Source organism: Megascapheus bottae, chromosome 9, assembly GCF_031878675.1.
Source record: "Megascapheus bottae isolate mThoBot1 chromosome 9, mThoBot2.hap1, whole genome shotgun sequence".
Classification (NCBI taxonomy): Eukaryota; Metazoa; Chordata; class Mammalia; order Rodentia; family Geomyidae; genus Megascapheus; species Megascapheus bottae.
The window spans coordinates 51,006,449-51,020,616 of NC_143517.1; the positions used below are offsets into that span (position 1 = coordinate 51,006,449).

General features: G+C 39.1%; 2 protein-coding genes across 2 annotated transcripts; one reads left to right on the forward strand and one right to left on the reverse strand.

Moving 5' to 3' along the window:
- Positions 1 to 3,355: 3,355 nt before the first annotated feature.
- On the forward strand, positions 3,356 to 8,363 carry Utp23 (UTP23 small subunit processome component). Its single transcript, XM_090338721.1, has 3 exons — positions 3,356 to 3,656; positions 5,340 to 5,514; positions 7,500 to 8,363. The coding sequence occupies exons 1-3, from the start codon at positions 3,469 to 3,471 to the stop codon at positions 7,884 to 7,886; spliced, it is 750 nt and encodes a 249-aa protein (XP_090194847.1). The 5' UTR covers positions 3,356 to 3,468; the 3' UTR covers positions 7,887 to 8,363.
- Positions 8,364 to 13,497: 5,134 nt separating this feature from the next.
- On the reverse strand, positions 13,498 to 13,779 carry LOC150059159 (nucleoside diphosphate kinase B-like). Its single transcript, XM_090338774.1, has one exon. The coding sequence runs from the start codon at positions 13,777 to 13,779 to the stop codon at positions 13,498 to 13,500; it is 282 nt and encodes a 93-aa protein (XP_090194900.1).
- Between the last annotated feature and the right edge of the window lie 389 nt (positions 13,780 to 14,168).

Consider the following 14,168-nt stretch of genomic DNA (forward strand, 5'->3'; position numbering starts at 1 on the left):
TAAGCATTCATTATTTGTATAATTTAGAAAACAAAAAATATTTTATTAAATGTGACACCTTTAGATCTAACCTTTTATGGTACTTCTGACATAAAAAATTTCACCATAAGGCACTCCACAGTAGAGTTATCCTTTAGCATCTTAGTGAAAAGTTAAATAAGACCTCAAAACAAAGCAGTTTACCTATCTTGTTCTAAAATACATTCATGTAGCTAAATTATTTATTTAGAGAGCATGTTAGCTGCATAATTTAGGAAGAACACGTTATTCTTTTGGAGATAATGAATGTTAACAAATATTTATAAATATTTAAATATGAATATAAAGCAGAATAACACCACAGTAGGCATCTTAGAGGAATCCTATAATCTTTATGAAATTAAACAAAGCTTTACTTAACACTTATGAAATGAAACAAAATAACCTCTATTACTATATCTAATGTTTAACTAATTCATTCTATGTAGGCAATGAATCTTTCATGAAAAAAATTCTGCTTGGGAATTAGTCAAATCTCTCAGAGTAAATTATTGCCATATAAACTTGCTTCATCAAAATTTTACAAAGAAAAAAGATCCTCAAAAGTATGTACAACAGTATCATGTTGTAAATGATACTGGATCCTTGTATAATAAAGAACACGATGAACATGAAAAATAAAGATGAACTAATCTCTACCTACCTCAGCCAGATGTGTATGTATGCTCTATATGGCATAGAAAATATGTAAAAAGCAAGGACAAAAGCTAAAAGCTGGTACTGCTAAGTCATCGTTGCTTCTGAGCTGAGGCCACTTTTTTTCAATGACTATTGCCATTTTTAATAATGATATTAAAATGTCTTAAAGTTAAAGTTATATCCAAATAGTTCATTCCCTAATGACAATTATTTGGCTTTTGATTAGGTTATGGCCAAATATTGATTTGCCAGTACTTGGTCATTGGCATGTTGACAAAAGTGTATTAAGTAGACCACTTAATGAAAATATCATACTGAATAATCAGTGGTGTCCTACCGCAAGAGGTCACTCAGAAACATTAACGAGCAGAATAATGACCAAAAGAGATTTTAATAAATGTCACTTCCTTTCCGAAATCTGATGTGCTATTAATTTTTCATAAGTACATGCAAATTCTCAATAAGAAAAGAAAAAACACCAGATGCTGAGGTTCCTGAGGTCTACACTGAGGTTAAAATTTGGGGTGGAGAGGATCATATTCATGTAGCTTTTATTAGAGTGTATTGTCACAGTTGTTTTTATTACTTGTTAATCTCTTAGTGTGACTAATTTATGAAGTTTATATAAGAAACAGCACTATAAAGTACATATATGACTTGGTAACATCTATATCTCAGGTAATCTTTCCACTAGGGGATCTTGGAACTTCAAATAAGTGAAGACTACTGTAGGAGCGCTCTCTAATATTTGTTTTGAATTAGAAACAAATACTTTAAACAATCACAAGGAGAACTTTTTCTTTATATCCTGGGATCATATTTTAATAAGTGCCAATGTAATAGAAAACTCTAGTTAAAACTTAATCGCCTTTGAAGGCTGTTTTTGTAACAAGAGTAGCTGTGCAAATTTACACTGTCAGAGAGATTGAATACAATTGTAGTTTAATAAACTAAATAACAAAGTAGAGTACAACTCAAAGGTATAGTGCCATGGCACTTTTACAAAAAAAAGGGGGGGGGGACATAGCTAAGGAGCTGGTAGTTAAAACTAAGTAACAGATGTGAGCCTTTTAAAAAGTTTTAGTTAAAATTGATGTAGTATTATTTCTCTGTGATGGAAATACAACAGTGTCAGGATTTTGAATGCAGGAATAACAAGAGAATTCAAGTTGGAAAATATGGAGTGATTAAGTTCAAGGACGATGACTCCAACTCTATAATATCCTTTCATGACTTCCAATTCTTAAATTTATTTGCAGCTGAATGAAAGCAGCCATCTAAGCAATGTGCTGGGACTCTGGTTAAGCCTAACATTAAAAAAGATGTTAGTTTTAATTTCATAAACCTATAAATTGAAATAAAACTCCCAATGCAAACAATACATTTCAATCACATTGTAAATCATTTTTCTGTGAGAGTTCTTTCAATGTTTAGCTAAAACTAGATCTGGGACAGATTCCAGGCCAAGCCAAAAATATAAAATTCCATACTTGTCCCTTCTTTGATTATTTTTCTCAAAGAGGTCACTCAGCAAACTCAAATTTTTCTGATTCATTCCCTTTATTCATCATATTGACCAATTAAATCTTAAACCATAAATCAGGTGTGCCTCTATATTCCTGTCATTAGCCCAGGATAGTTTTCCCATGTTAGAAAGAGAGACGTTAAAGAAAAAGTCCTGAAGCTAGAACAGTGGTTCAAGACTGTACTCCTAGCTACGCACGAGGCTACGATCTGAGGATCAAGGTTCAACACCAACCTAGACAGGAAAGTCTGTGAGACGGTTATCTCTAAAATTAACGACGCAAACACCAGAAGTGGAGCTGTGGTTCAAGTGTCTTGCAGCAGAAAAGCTCATGGACAGCACCTAGGCCCTGAGTTCAAACCCCAGGACTGGCATAAAAAAAAAAGAAAAGGGAAGGAGATCTGGAACCAGTTTACCAGTTTGCTGGGGCAGCTGGGACCAGCGTTTTGAGGAACTCACACAACTAAGGTTAGTGACAGAGCCAGTATGTAAGCTCAGAGACTCTCAGTCCGGAAAAACGTTATCTCTTGAGAGTGTTCTCCCAAGTTTTGAGTCAACACAATGGTCCTGAGATGAGGAACAGCTACACAACTGTGGGAACCTTTAAACTGACTTTACTGCTCCAGAGAAGGATTAGCTCCGACTGGAGTGTAGGAAGGACCAGAGAACCGCTGGCAGATGATTCCCGGGTTCCATGCACTAATAAACCTCGTGCTCTGGGTAAACGAACCCAACTTTTTTACTTTTATTTTTTGAAAACTAGCCAATACAAACCTCCAGTATTGGCTGTCTGGTATTGACTCCTTTCCTTTCCTCACTTGGGAACGATCAACATTAAAGGAAACAGCATACGGTGAATTCCACTGGACAATGTCTGGAACACATTAAGGCTCAACGTTGCCACTGACTAGCTTTACGTTGCCAGACTACTTCTTGTCAGGTTGCAGCAGGCACAGGTTTTTAAGGCAGACGCACGGCTGCGCACGCGCACCCCTGGCTGACTCTTCTCTCCCCGCCACCCACCGCGCGCAGAAAAGTAGCTCCGCCCCCGAGAGCCCGCCCCTGAAAGGGGCGTGGGGATCCCTGCCCGCGCTGAGTCTGGGAATGACGTAAACCGGAGGCCAGTTCTGCGAGGTGGGGGGGGCGTTTACTTCCGGGGTCAAGGGCTGTTCGCTTCCGGAATTGGCCGTCGTTGCGGGAGTTTCAGGCGTCTGTGAGCCGCCGCCGAATTTCGGTTTGGTAGCGTGGGTCCGGATGAGTCGGCTATGAAGATCACCAGGCAGAAACACGCCAAGAAGCATCTTGGCTTCTTTCGTAACAACTTCGGAGTCCGCGAGCCGTACCAGATCCTGCTGGACGGCACTTTCTGTCAGGCGGCGCTGAGGGGCCGCATCCAGCTGCGGGAGCAGCTGCCCCGCTACCTTATGGGGGAGACGCAGCTGTGTACCACCAGGTGGGCCCGGGGCCGGGGACGTGGACGGCGAGGTGGAGCCCGGGGCAGGGGCGTGGACGGCGAGGTGGAGCCCGGGCCTGGGGCGTGGACGGCCAGGTGGAGTCCGGGCCTGGGGCGTGGACGGCCAGGTGGAGCCCGGGCCGGGGGCGTGGACGGCCAGGTGGAGCCCGGGCCTGGGGTGTAGTGGGCCCAGGGCCGGGATTCCCGCGGCCGGGTCGGGGTGGAGCGCGATCCCCGTCCCTCCCTCCACTCGTAGGTGTGAAGGCGTTCTGGGCGATTGCACGACGTCCTGTGACATCTTGGATCTCCCAGAAAGACCGCAGACGTGAGGAATATGTCCACTGGCTCCCCCACGTAGGCAACTGTCCACCGAGGCTATCTCAGTGAGCAGGACAGAATCCCAGCCCCGGTGTCCTGTCAACCGCCCCAGTCTGCCTTCAGTGGGTTGTGCGTTCGTCCGTGCCCTCATGTTTCCTCCACTTCATCTACGTGGACAGGAGGGAAGAGAGCCTGTGGTCCCAACTACTTAGGAGACCTCAGAAGGTTTTCCTTCTGAGGCTACCCAGGGCAAAAGCCAGATCCGTATTTTTAAAACAAAATAGGGCACTTAGTAGCAGAAATGAGGCCTGAATTCAGTCCCTAGAAAGAAGAAAAGTTATAAAAGTTATTATTGTTTTCTGTATCTCCTTGAGTTTGGTATCTATGAACTCAACCAATTGCAGATAGAAAGTACTTGGAAGAAAATGGCATTCTTCTATGTTGAACTTTAGAGACCTTCGCTTTTTTTTTTTTTGTCTTTCCCTTTTTGGTATTGGAGATTGCTGAATTCAGGATGTTGCACTTGCTAGGCAAGTAGGAGTAATGTATAGATGGGTTATAGTTACATTTGCCAGGTAGTAGGTGCATTACTTCTCACACATTGATACCCCTTCTCATGGTTTTATCCCCATTTTTCTCCCCCTACCTCCTCGCAATCATAGTTTTCCCACCTTTTCTTTCCTATTTCAAGTAAATAAATAGATGTACAGATACAGTAACAATATGAGATTAACCAAAGGGCAAAAAAAGAGAAGAGAAATAATAGTACATTAAAAACAACAATCACACAAACTAAAACTCTTTTCTCCATATCCTAGAGATCCTTTCATTTAGTCTCATCCTATATAACCTTATGTACTTAGGTTTGGTAAGCTCCTTAATTTTATGGGTTATTTTGAAATTAAAGAAGAATGTATATAAAGGGCAATTTGCATGCTGCCTAGTACATAGTAAGTGCTCAGTAATTTACTCTCCACTCAATGCATACATTTTTCAAGTCTTTAGAAGTATAATGGCTATTATCAAATTCAAATTGTAATCATGTAGTTTTTTTTGTTTTTTTTTTTTGCCAGTCCTGGGCTTGAGCTTAGGGCCTGACCACTGTCCTTGGACTTTCTCAAGGCTAGAGCTCTACCACTTGAGCCTCAGCACCACTTCCGGCTTTTTTTTATGTATGTGGTACCGAGGAATCGAACCCGGGTCTTCATGCATGCTAGGCAAGCACTTTAACCACTAGGCCAAACTCCTGGCCCCAATCATGTAGTTTTATATTGAAAAATCTCAAGTATTTTATTTTATACTTGTTTTATACAAACAAAAAATATTTATGATTGTCAGTTGCTAATAATATTTCTTTTCTCCCAGGTGTGTGTTGAAGGAGTTAGAAACATTGGGAAAGGACTTATACGGGGCAAAACTCATTGCACAGAAATTCCAGGTTCGAAATTGTCCCCATTTCAAAAACTCAGTGAGTGGATCAGAATGTCTGCAATCCATGGTGGAGGAAGGGAATCCTCATCATTACTTTGTGGCAACCCAGGTAATGCTACATTCAAAACTGCAAGTCAGTATTTTCTATGTATTGCTTCATAAGGAGCTATTTACAATCCGAAAAAAAAAATGTAGATAGTGATTTTAGTATTTTGATGTAAAAAATTGAGATAATTAACTTACAGTCAGTAAAATCAGTTGTTATTTAAGAATTAAGGAAAGACCCTAAGAACATAATTATTATTGTCATTATTATTAGTAGTAGTGGTTTATACTTGGTATACAGGGGGAATTCATTAGGCATGCACACATGCTTACAGTGTATTTCACTCATTCTTCCTCTGTCAGCTTGCTCTGTTCTGTTTTTCCCCTTTCCAGAACACTTTCAACAGGTTCCATTGTTCTGTTTTCATACTTGCAAATAATCAGTGTCTGTTGTATTCACCTTCTTTCTTCCTCCTTGTTTGCTCAAACCCTCCAGTTAGTACCCACTTCTCTGACAGTCTTATTTCTCTGAAGTTAAAAATGAGACTTTTATTACTAAAGCAACATGATTATTTGCTTTAAGACTTCTTAAGGGAAGATGAGTAAAGCAAAGATTTAGCATTCTATATTCACAGCTGTTTTTCAGGTTCCTATATCATGCTATTTTTCAAAAATTCAGGGTTCATGATCTTAAAGACAGTAGTACTGGTATGGAACATTGCAAATTTTAAATGTTTGAGAGGCAAGAGAAAAGATACTCCTGGAGATGATATTAAGAAATTCATGTATGTGTAAGCAGAAATTGGGGCATGAGACCAGCCTCTGCAAAAAAGTTAATGAGACCCCATCTCAACAAGCAAGCTAAGGGTAAGGGAGAGATGGGTCATGTCTAATCCAAACTAGGTGAATGACTTATATTCATGGCTGACCACAGGCAAAAATGAGAGGCCTATATAGGTGCTCATGGCTCACAGCTATAATCCTGGTTGATAGGGAGGAATGTGGTTTCAGGCTAACCAGGACATGCATGCAAAATGCCTCCTCAAACTAACAGCTGAGTACAGTGGCCTGTGCCACTCTCTTCCTAACTATGTGGGGCTAAGATGGGGAGGACTGCAATCCCAGACTAGCCTGGGCAGAAAAGTCCACAAGATTGTATCCCAATGGAAGAAACTGGATGTGGTGGTACGCACTCATTCAGAAAGGCAGTTAGAGGTCTAAGCGTGTTCCTCAAGCAGGAAATTACAATCCCTGTTACAAAAGAGTCTAGAAGTGCAGCTCAACATTAGAGCACCTATCTAATAGAAGTAAGGCAGCAAATTAAGCCCCATACTGCAAGGGGAAAAAAAAGATCCTATGAAAAATAAAGGCAAAAGGGCTGAGAGTGGCTCAAGTGGTATTGTTCTAACGTTCGCTTACATTTACATATGATTTGCTCAGGTACATTCTTAACATTATAAAATCACATAGCAACAAAACTTAATCTAGAACCAGCCAATTCTTGCTTACTTTCTATTGCTTTTGACTCCTCTTTCTTACCTTTTTAGAGAACATTGTAGAATAGAAACAAGAGAAACCTCACACATTTGCATTTACATTAGTTTATAATTCATAGTACCAGAATATTAATAAGCCTCATTTGCACTGCTGAGCTGAGAGAGAAAAATCTGTTGGTTTTGTTTGTTTTTTTTTTTGTTTTGTTTTTTGACATGGGGCTTGAACTCTGGGCCTGGGCGCTAGCTCTGAACTCTTCAGTTCAAGACTATCACCCTACCCCTTGAGCCACAGGGCCGCCGCCACTTCCGGTTTTCTAGTGGTTAATTGGAGATAAGAGTCTCACAGACATTAGTGCCTGGGCTGGCTTTAAATTGCGATCCTCAGATCTCAGCTTCATGAGTAGCTAGGATTACAGGCATAAGCCACTGTGATGGGCCATTTTGGTTTGTTTGTTTTTGTTATCTTTTTAAATATTTTTCTCCTAAAGTTCTTATTTAAGGCATCTTTATAGACTATATTTGAACCAAATTATTCCATTTTTCTTTTCAATAGGATCAGAATTTATCTGTGAAAATAAAGAAGCAACCTGGAGTGCCTCTCATGTTTATTATTCAGAATACTATAGTTTTGGACAAACCTTCTCCCAAAACAATCGCCTTCGTGAAATCTGTCCAGTCAGGTCAGCTTGTCTCTGTGCATGACAAACAAAATATCAAGCAGCTCAAAGAAGAGCAAGGTTTAGTGAAAAATCCTGAACAGAAAAGAAGAAAAAAGCGCAAGAAAATCAGTGGCCCCAATCCTCTTAGCTGTTTGAAGAAAAAGAAAAAGGTCCAGGACTCAAAATCACCTGCTTCTGGAAAGAAGAGGAAAAGGAAAAGGATCCGCAACAGATCTACCTCAAGAGTGCTTTCTGAGAAGCAGAATGCAGAAGGACAATGAGTGCCTTAGATGATTTAAGACATTCAGACGTGAATAGTGAACTTTCTTTTAGAACTGCAGAGAAGTATTTACAATAAAAGACTAAATTTATTTTTGTAAATAATCATAGACCATATGCTTTTGGTTAAAATTACTTATAAAATAAAAAGCGGTTGGCAGCTGTGTGCGGTGGCTTACGTCTGTAATCCTAGCTACTCAGAAAGCTGAGATTTGAGGATCCAGGTTCATAGCCAGGCCAGGAACAAAGGGACCTGAGACTCTTATCTCCAACGGAAAGTGGGGCTTGGCTCAAGGGTAGGGCGGTAGCCTTGAGCTGAAGAGCTCAGGAACAGCTCCAAGCCAAGTTCAAACCCCATGACCCACAGAATAAATAAATAAATAAAATAAAAAGCCGTTGGCTTTAGATGTGGTAGACTTGCATTTTTCTTACGTGTTTTGGAGGTTGGTTCTCAGTATAAAACATATATACTGCTTTAAAAATCAAGTACTTCTAATTAATATGCTCCAATGGAAAATGAATAAAACTATCAAGAAATAAATGCTATCAAGAAAAAAATAAGAATAGTCATAAACTGGGTTTGGTTGCTTAAGCTTGCAGTCCAGCTTCTTGGAAGTCAGACATCTGGAGGATCACACTTGGAGGTTAGCCGGTACAACCAGGTGTTTGGCATAATGGCTCCTGCTTGTCAGTTAATGGACAGTGTAAGGACAGTTTTAGTCCCTGAGAACCAGTAATCAGTGCAAATAGGGCTGGCCTAGTAGCTCAAACGGCAGCGCATTCTGTGATTAAATTGTACTGTCTTGATTTTTATTTTTTTGTGTTGGTCCTGGGACTTCAACTTAGGGCTTAAACTTCTGTTTGTGAGCTCTTTTGCTCAAAGCTAGCAATCTACCACTTGAGCCACATTTCACTTCTAGCCTTTTGCTGATTAATTGATAATAGTCTCATGAACTTTACTACTCAGGCTGACTTACTTTTTTTTTTTTTTTAATTGGCAGTTGTGGGTGTTGAACTTTGGGCCTGGTACTACCCCTGAGCTCTTCATTCAAGGCTAGGGCTCTCTACTTTGAGCCACAGCACCACTTCCTAGGGACCTGTCCTTATCCAGACAACTTTATCAAATTAATTTTCTAGAAATTTTATTTTTTGTTATTCTCTTGCTGTAGTGCATAGAACATCTAGGAAATACTTTTTTTTTTTTTTTTTTTTTGATGGTCTCACTGAATAGCCCAGGATATTCTCAAACTCATACTCCTCTTTCTCAGCTGCTGGTATTACAGAAGAAAATTCATGAACTATTCCTGGCTCAAGAAGTAAATAGCTTATTAATTTGTCTCCCATCACTAGTAATCTACCAAAGTATACTTTTCTTGATTGAAAATTCTTTCCTTATATTCTCTTAATTGTCCACAGGGAATAAGAAACGTTTTTGCCATTTATGGGTTCCATTTGTCAAGTAGGATGATGATTTTCTCATCAATGTGAATATCCAATAGCAAACCCAAAATAATATTCTAAGAAAAGTCTATATTACTGTAAAGTTGTTACTTTAGGCACTGAATAACCAAATTTACCTCTTTGCCCCCATGCCCTCTGCATGCAGTGTTTTAGTAATCTGTTTTGCCAAAATTCTTATTTTTGTCCTGTGAGAGATTGACATGAAAAGTTACTGTAAAAGTGAAATCCAATCAGTAACTCCTGACTTAATTTCCTGTGATTCCTCAGAACAGTGGTTCTTAATGCATCTGACTAGAGTGGCATGGTTATGTGTGAAGTAATTTATATTGCAAGTTCTCACTAATAGCTAAAAGAAATTAGTTTCTTAAACATGAGACAATTCAGACTTCCATAGAAATGTCATCTCAGTTGGGTTCAGGGAGACTTCTTGGTTTCAAAGTGAAATTACAGCTTCACACAAAGATTGTTTTATATGGCAAATAGAAGTAGTGTTTGATAATTTCATGCTCTGCTTTTAGATTCTTGACAAATGTTTTTTAATCTCATTTATTTATTTATTGTAATTAATAGAAGGGTTACATTATATTCACCAGATAGAAGGTGCATTACTTCACAAACATTGATACCCTTTCTTATGACATGGTCCCCATTTCCATCCCCCCTTCCCCCGCTCATCTTGATTTCCCCCCTTGCCTATCCAATTTCAAATAACCAATTAAGCATATATAAAATATATCGGGTAACAAGGTGGAATATTTCTTGATAAATATTTTTAAGAAGACAAATATCCTGGGGGAAAAGAATATTGTCGCTCAATTTCAATGAAGAAAGATAGTGCTTGTCAGGAAAGTTGAGAGTTGGGGTTACTGGACTTGATGCTAATAAAGGGATAAAGTAGATGAAATGTGCATATGACAGGCAATTCATTGTTTTCTAATGGCTTGTTAATAACATCTATGAATTAGAACTGAAAGTGTCATTTCTGCAGTAAACTGCTAAATGACTATTAAAAACTGTACATTCTTTTTTTTTTTTTTTTTGCCAGTCCTGGGCTTGAGCTCAGGGCCTGAGCACTGTCCTTGGACTTTCTCAAGGCTAGAGCTCTACCGCTTGAGCCTCAACACCACTTCCGGCTTTTTTCTATATATGTGGCACCGAGGAATCAAACCCGGGTCTTCATGCATGCTTTAACCACTAGGCCAAACTCCCAGCAAAAACTGTACATTCTTATATTAAAAAATAGTTGTCTTCCCCATAAAAGCTATTTTTAAAGATATTTTAGCAAAAGAAAACACCCTATGATATATTTGCTGGGAAATGCTACATATGTGCAACCACTACTAAACTTATCTCTATAGAATTTGGTGGAGGGAATCATGGGGCTACACGGAAGATCATAATTCATCTTGTAAGCTTAGGGGAAGTGTTGAAAACTTGATTTGGAGGATAGCTACTGGCTATGTGGAGGATGAAAATAAAGTGCATAGTTTTGAACTCAGAAAAGTTGCCATTCCAAAAGAATTTTTCTGAGACATACCTTTCATGAACACTCATAGTTTTTGTGCAAACAAGTGCTAACAAGTGTGTTCAAGCAGAATTCAGCATGTTCAACATGTTTACAGCTCTAAGCATTTTCATCTCTCAAACATGTAAATGAAAACTAAAAGTCATTTCAGCTCAACTTTGAATGTGGAATTTTAAAGAGGAAATGATTTCCCCCCTCATGAAAGAGTCAGGAGATTATTCATTTGTTATTTATTGTGCTGGTTCTGTCCCTAAGCTGCTTTTGCTCAAAGCTATTACTTGAGCTACAACTCTACCTCCATTTTTCGTTTGTCTTTTGTAATCTAGTGGATATTTGAGTCTCATAGACTTTACTCAGGGCTGGCTGTGAATCATGATCCTCAGATCTCAGCTGCCTGAGTAGCTAGGATTACAGGTGAGAGCAGCCAGCATCTGGCTAGGAGATTCTATTTAACTTGTTCATACATCTAGACAAGTTTGCATTTGACACGTTTTATTAATAGTTTTGTATGTGTGGGTAGAGTGAAGAGTTTGAATTCTTTTCACTTTTAAAACATGCCATTTTACTGCACTATAGCTCCTTTTAGAATTCTTAGTTTAGATGAAGATGGAAAAGATAATTGCTTATTCCAACTCAAAACTCTTAGAAAGTCCTGCCTAACCACAGAGCATCTTAATTAGGTTTGTAAATATCCTATACATAGCATTAACTTAGATCTTTATTTCTTAAACATTCCCACCCAACGATTTCATCAGTAGAGGAATCTGGAAGTTTCCCACTGTAAGTGCATGAAATGACTACTCATACCACCCCCTCCCATTAAAATGAATACATGCTTTAAGATTCTGTACTGAGCTAATTATACAATTTCCACATCCATATATAGGCATCTTACCTGCTGATTTCTTCAACTACAACTGGTTTTATTTATCAGCCGGGAAAGATACCCATAACCAACATGCTTTATATTAATAGTATTAGTTGAAGTTTACTCATTAAAGCTTGGACAATTATGCAAACTAAGAATTACAAAGTTTAGTTCCTAAGTCTACTCCTTAAGGATTTTATGGTCTAATAGAATTATATTTAAGAGGATAGAGAGAAATGAAAATTTTAAATGCCTATAATTCAACAAGAATTTGATCAGTTAATTTTGGAAACCATCTTATAAAAAAGTTTAAACAGTATTCAAAACAGATTGTTCACTACATAGTTCACTCTCAATCTCTCATTGCAAAAGCCGAATTTATATTTCATCCAATTACTAGAATCTCATTCAAGTCGGGGTTATTGTGGTCAGGACACTGATTAATTCAGTTATATGTCAAGTGTGAATTTAGTAGGTTTAGCAAAGCTGTTTCCCCCAGTTTTCGAATAGAAAATTGTTCCACATACTTGGCAGCTTTTCATGTCCCCATATTGGTTCCTTCACATTTATGGACTAAGGGGCCATTAGGGCCAGAAAAGTCACGTGGAAGCTGTTATAATGTCTTTCCTATCAGGAGTGCAAACCATAAGATAGGAATCACTGGAGGAATTTCAGAGATCACTACCAACATGATAAACTTGAATGAATCACAAGTGTTGACTCGTATCACATCTCAATTTAATGTGTTTATTGGATCTGAGCAGAAAGCAGATGCACCTCAGAACATGAGTTGATTATCTTAACATTAATCAGGGATGATTCATTGGCAGCAGCATTTCCAAGTGCAATAGTTTTTGCTGGAACAAATCATAGATCCTGACACTGATATGGAAAATGCTATCCTAGAAAATCTTTATAGTTTTGATTTTGCATATGGCAACTCTTTGGCTCTTAGCCATGATACAGTCTGCAAAGATCTTGATCCTCTTAACATTTTGCACAGCAAATGTTGATGGGCTTACTCCACTGATAACATTTGACAAATTGAAACTGATGAACAAGAAATAACAATTACTGCAAATGTTTCAGTCAAGTTTAAAGAATAAATCTAAGTGAGAGATAACCCCTATGCAAAGCCAGAGATCTGGCACCTCTCTTATAAATACATCACGTACACTGCCAGTTTGTAGATAGAACTATGAATGCAGGCAGATTCCAACTAATTTATGATATTTCTATTCCATGGCCAGTATATATGGGTTCAGGAATTAAGGGATAGAAGGAAGAGCGTGGCATTTTACAACTCACTTAGAATTTTTGCTTTCTTCTCCCAAGATTTGGAGCTCTGCTGATTCGAAGATTTTGTTCTCAGAAGAGGAATACATCTACCAAGAATGCAACAGTAATTCCATCGGTTTGAAAAATGATCTTGCCTGTAGTTTGGGATTGAGTTCTGAACCAATAGCCAAAGAAGGGAGTTATTTTACTGGCTGAATGCTTGATTCCCATTTCCAGGCGCAAACTGACTTGTTGCTACAGGATTACCTATGGAAGAATATTTCTGGAATCTAAGAGAGTCTCCAAGACATCTATAGTGTTTCTTTTTCTTTTTTCCTCCTTGTTCCAAAGGCTTTATTGGTACATATGAGCTGGGTCTAAGGACTCGAGTGTTGCTAAAGATGACCACGATTTCCATTCATAGACACAGTCATGAGCACAAGACTTACAAATCAACCAACTCTCCAGGCTTAAACCATACTCAGATTTCCTTCTTGGCACTTTTTACTGAGTCACTGTCATGAATGATGTTCCACTTGATTGCAGACATCCCCTTGAGTGGTGCCTGGCTTAGAATCTCCTGGATTGGTTTTACCCAAGCATCACTCAACCAGTCTTCGCCACACTCAGCCGCTCTCAGACTAGGGCTACCACTGGCCCAGAGTCCATATATCTCACCAGCCTTGGGAAGAAGGGACGGTCTGTTTTTCAGGTCCATGTAATGCTGCTTTGGGTGTTCCTTGGGGGCATACAGGAACTTCATGGCCACCTGGCAGAATCCCTTCTGCTCAAAGGGTTTGCTGACCTCACCCACCAGGCCTCAATGCACACTATCAAGATAAGATCCAGGTTAGTCATGGCACTGTTGAGCCAGAGGTGCAATCAGGGGGTGAAGGCCTGCACCCACACTTTAGTGTTTCTGTGTCACATTACTCCTGGAAGGATGAATAGCATCAGACAGAGCAAATGTTGGAGAAGAGCCAGAGAAAATGAAACTCTCAAACGTAGCTGATGAGATGGGAAAATGGCGCAAGTGGTTTGAAAAACAACCTGACAGGTTTTCAAATAGTGAAGCAGAATTACCACGTTATGTAACAAATTTCATTCTAGCCAAGAAATGAAAAGAGATGTCCACATAAAACCTGTGCATGC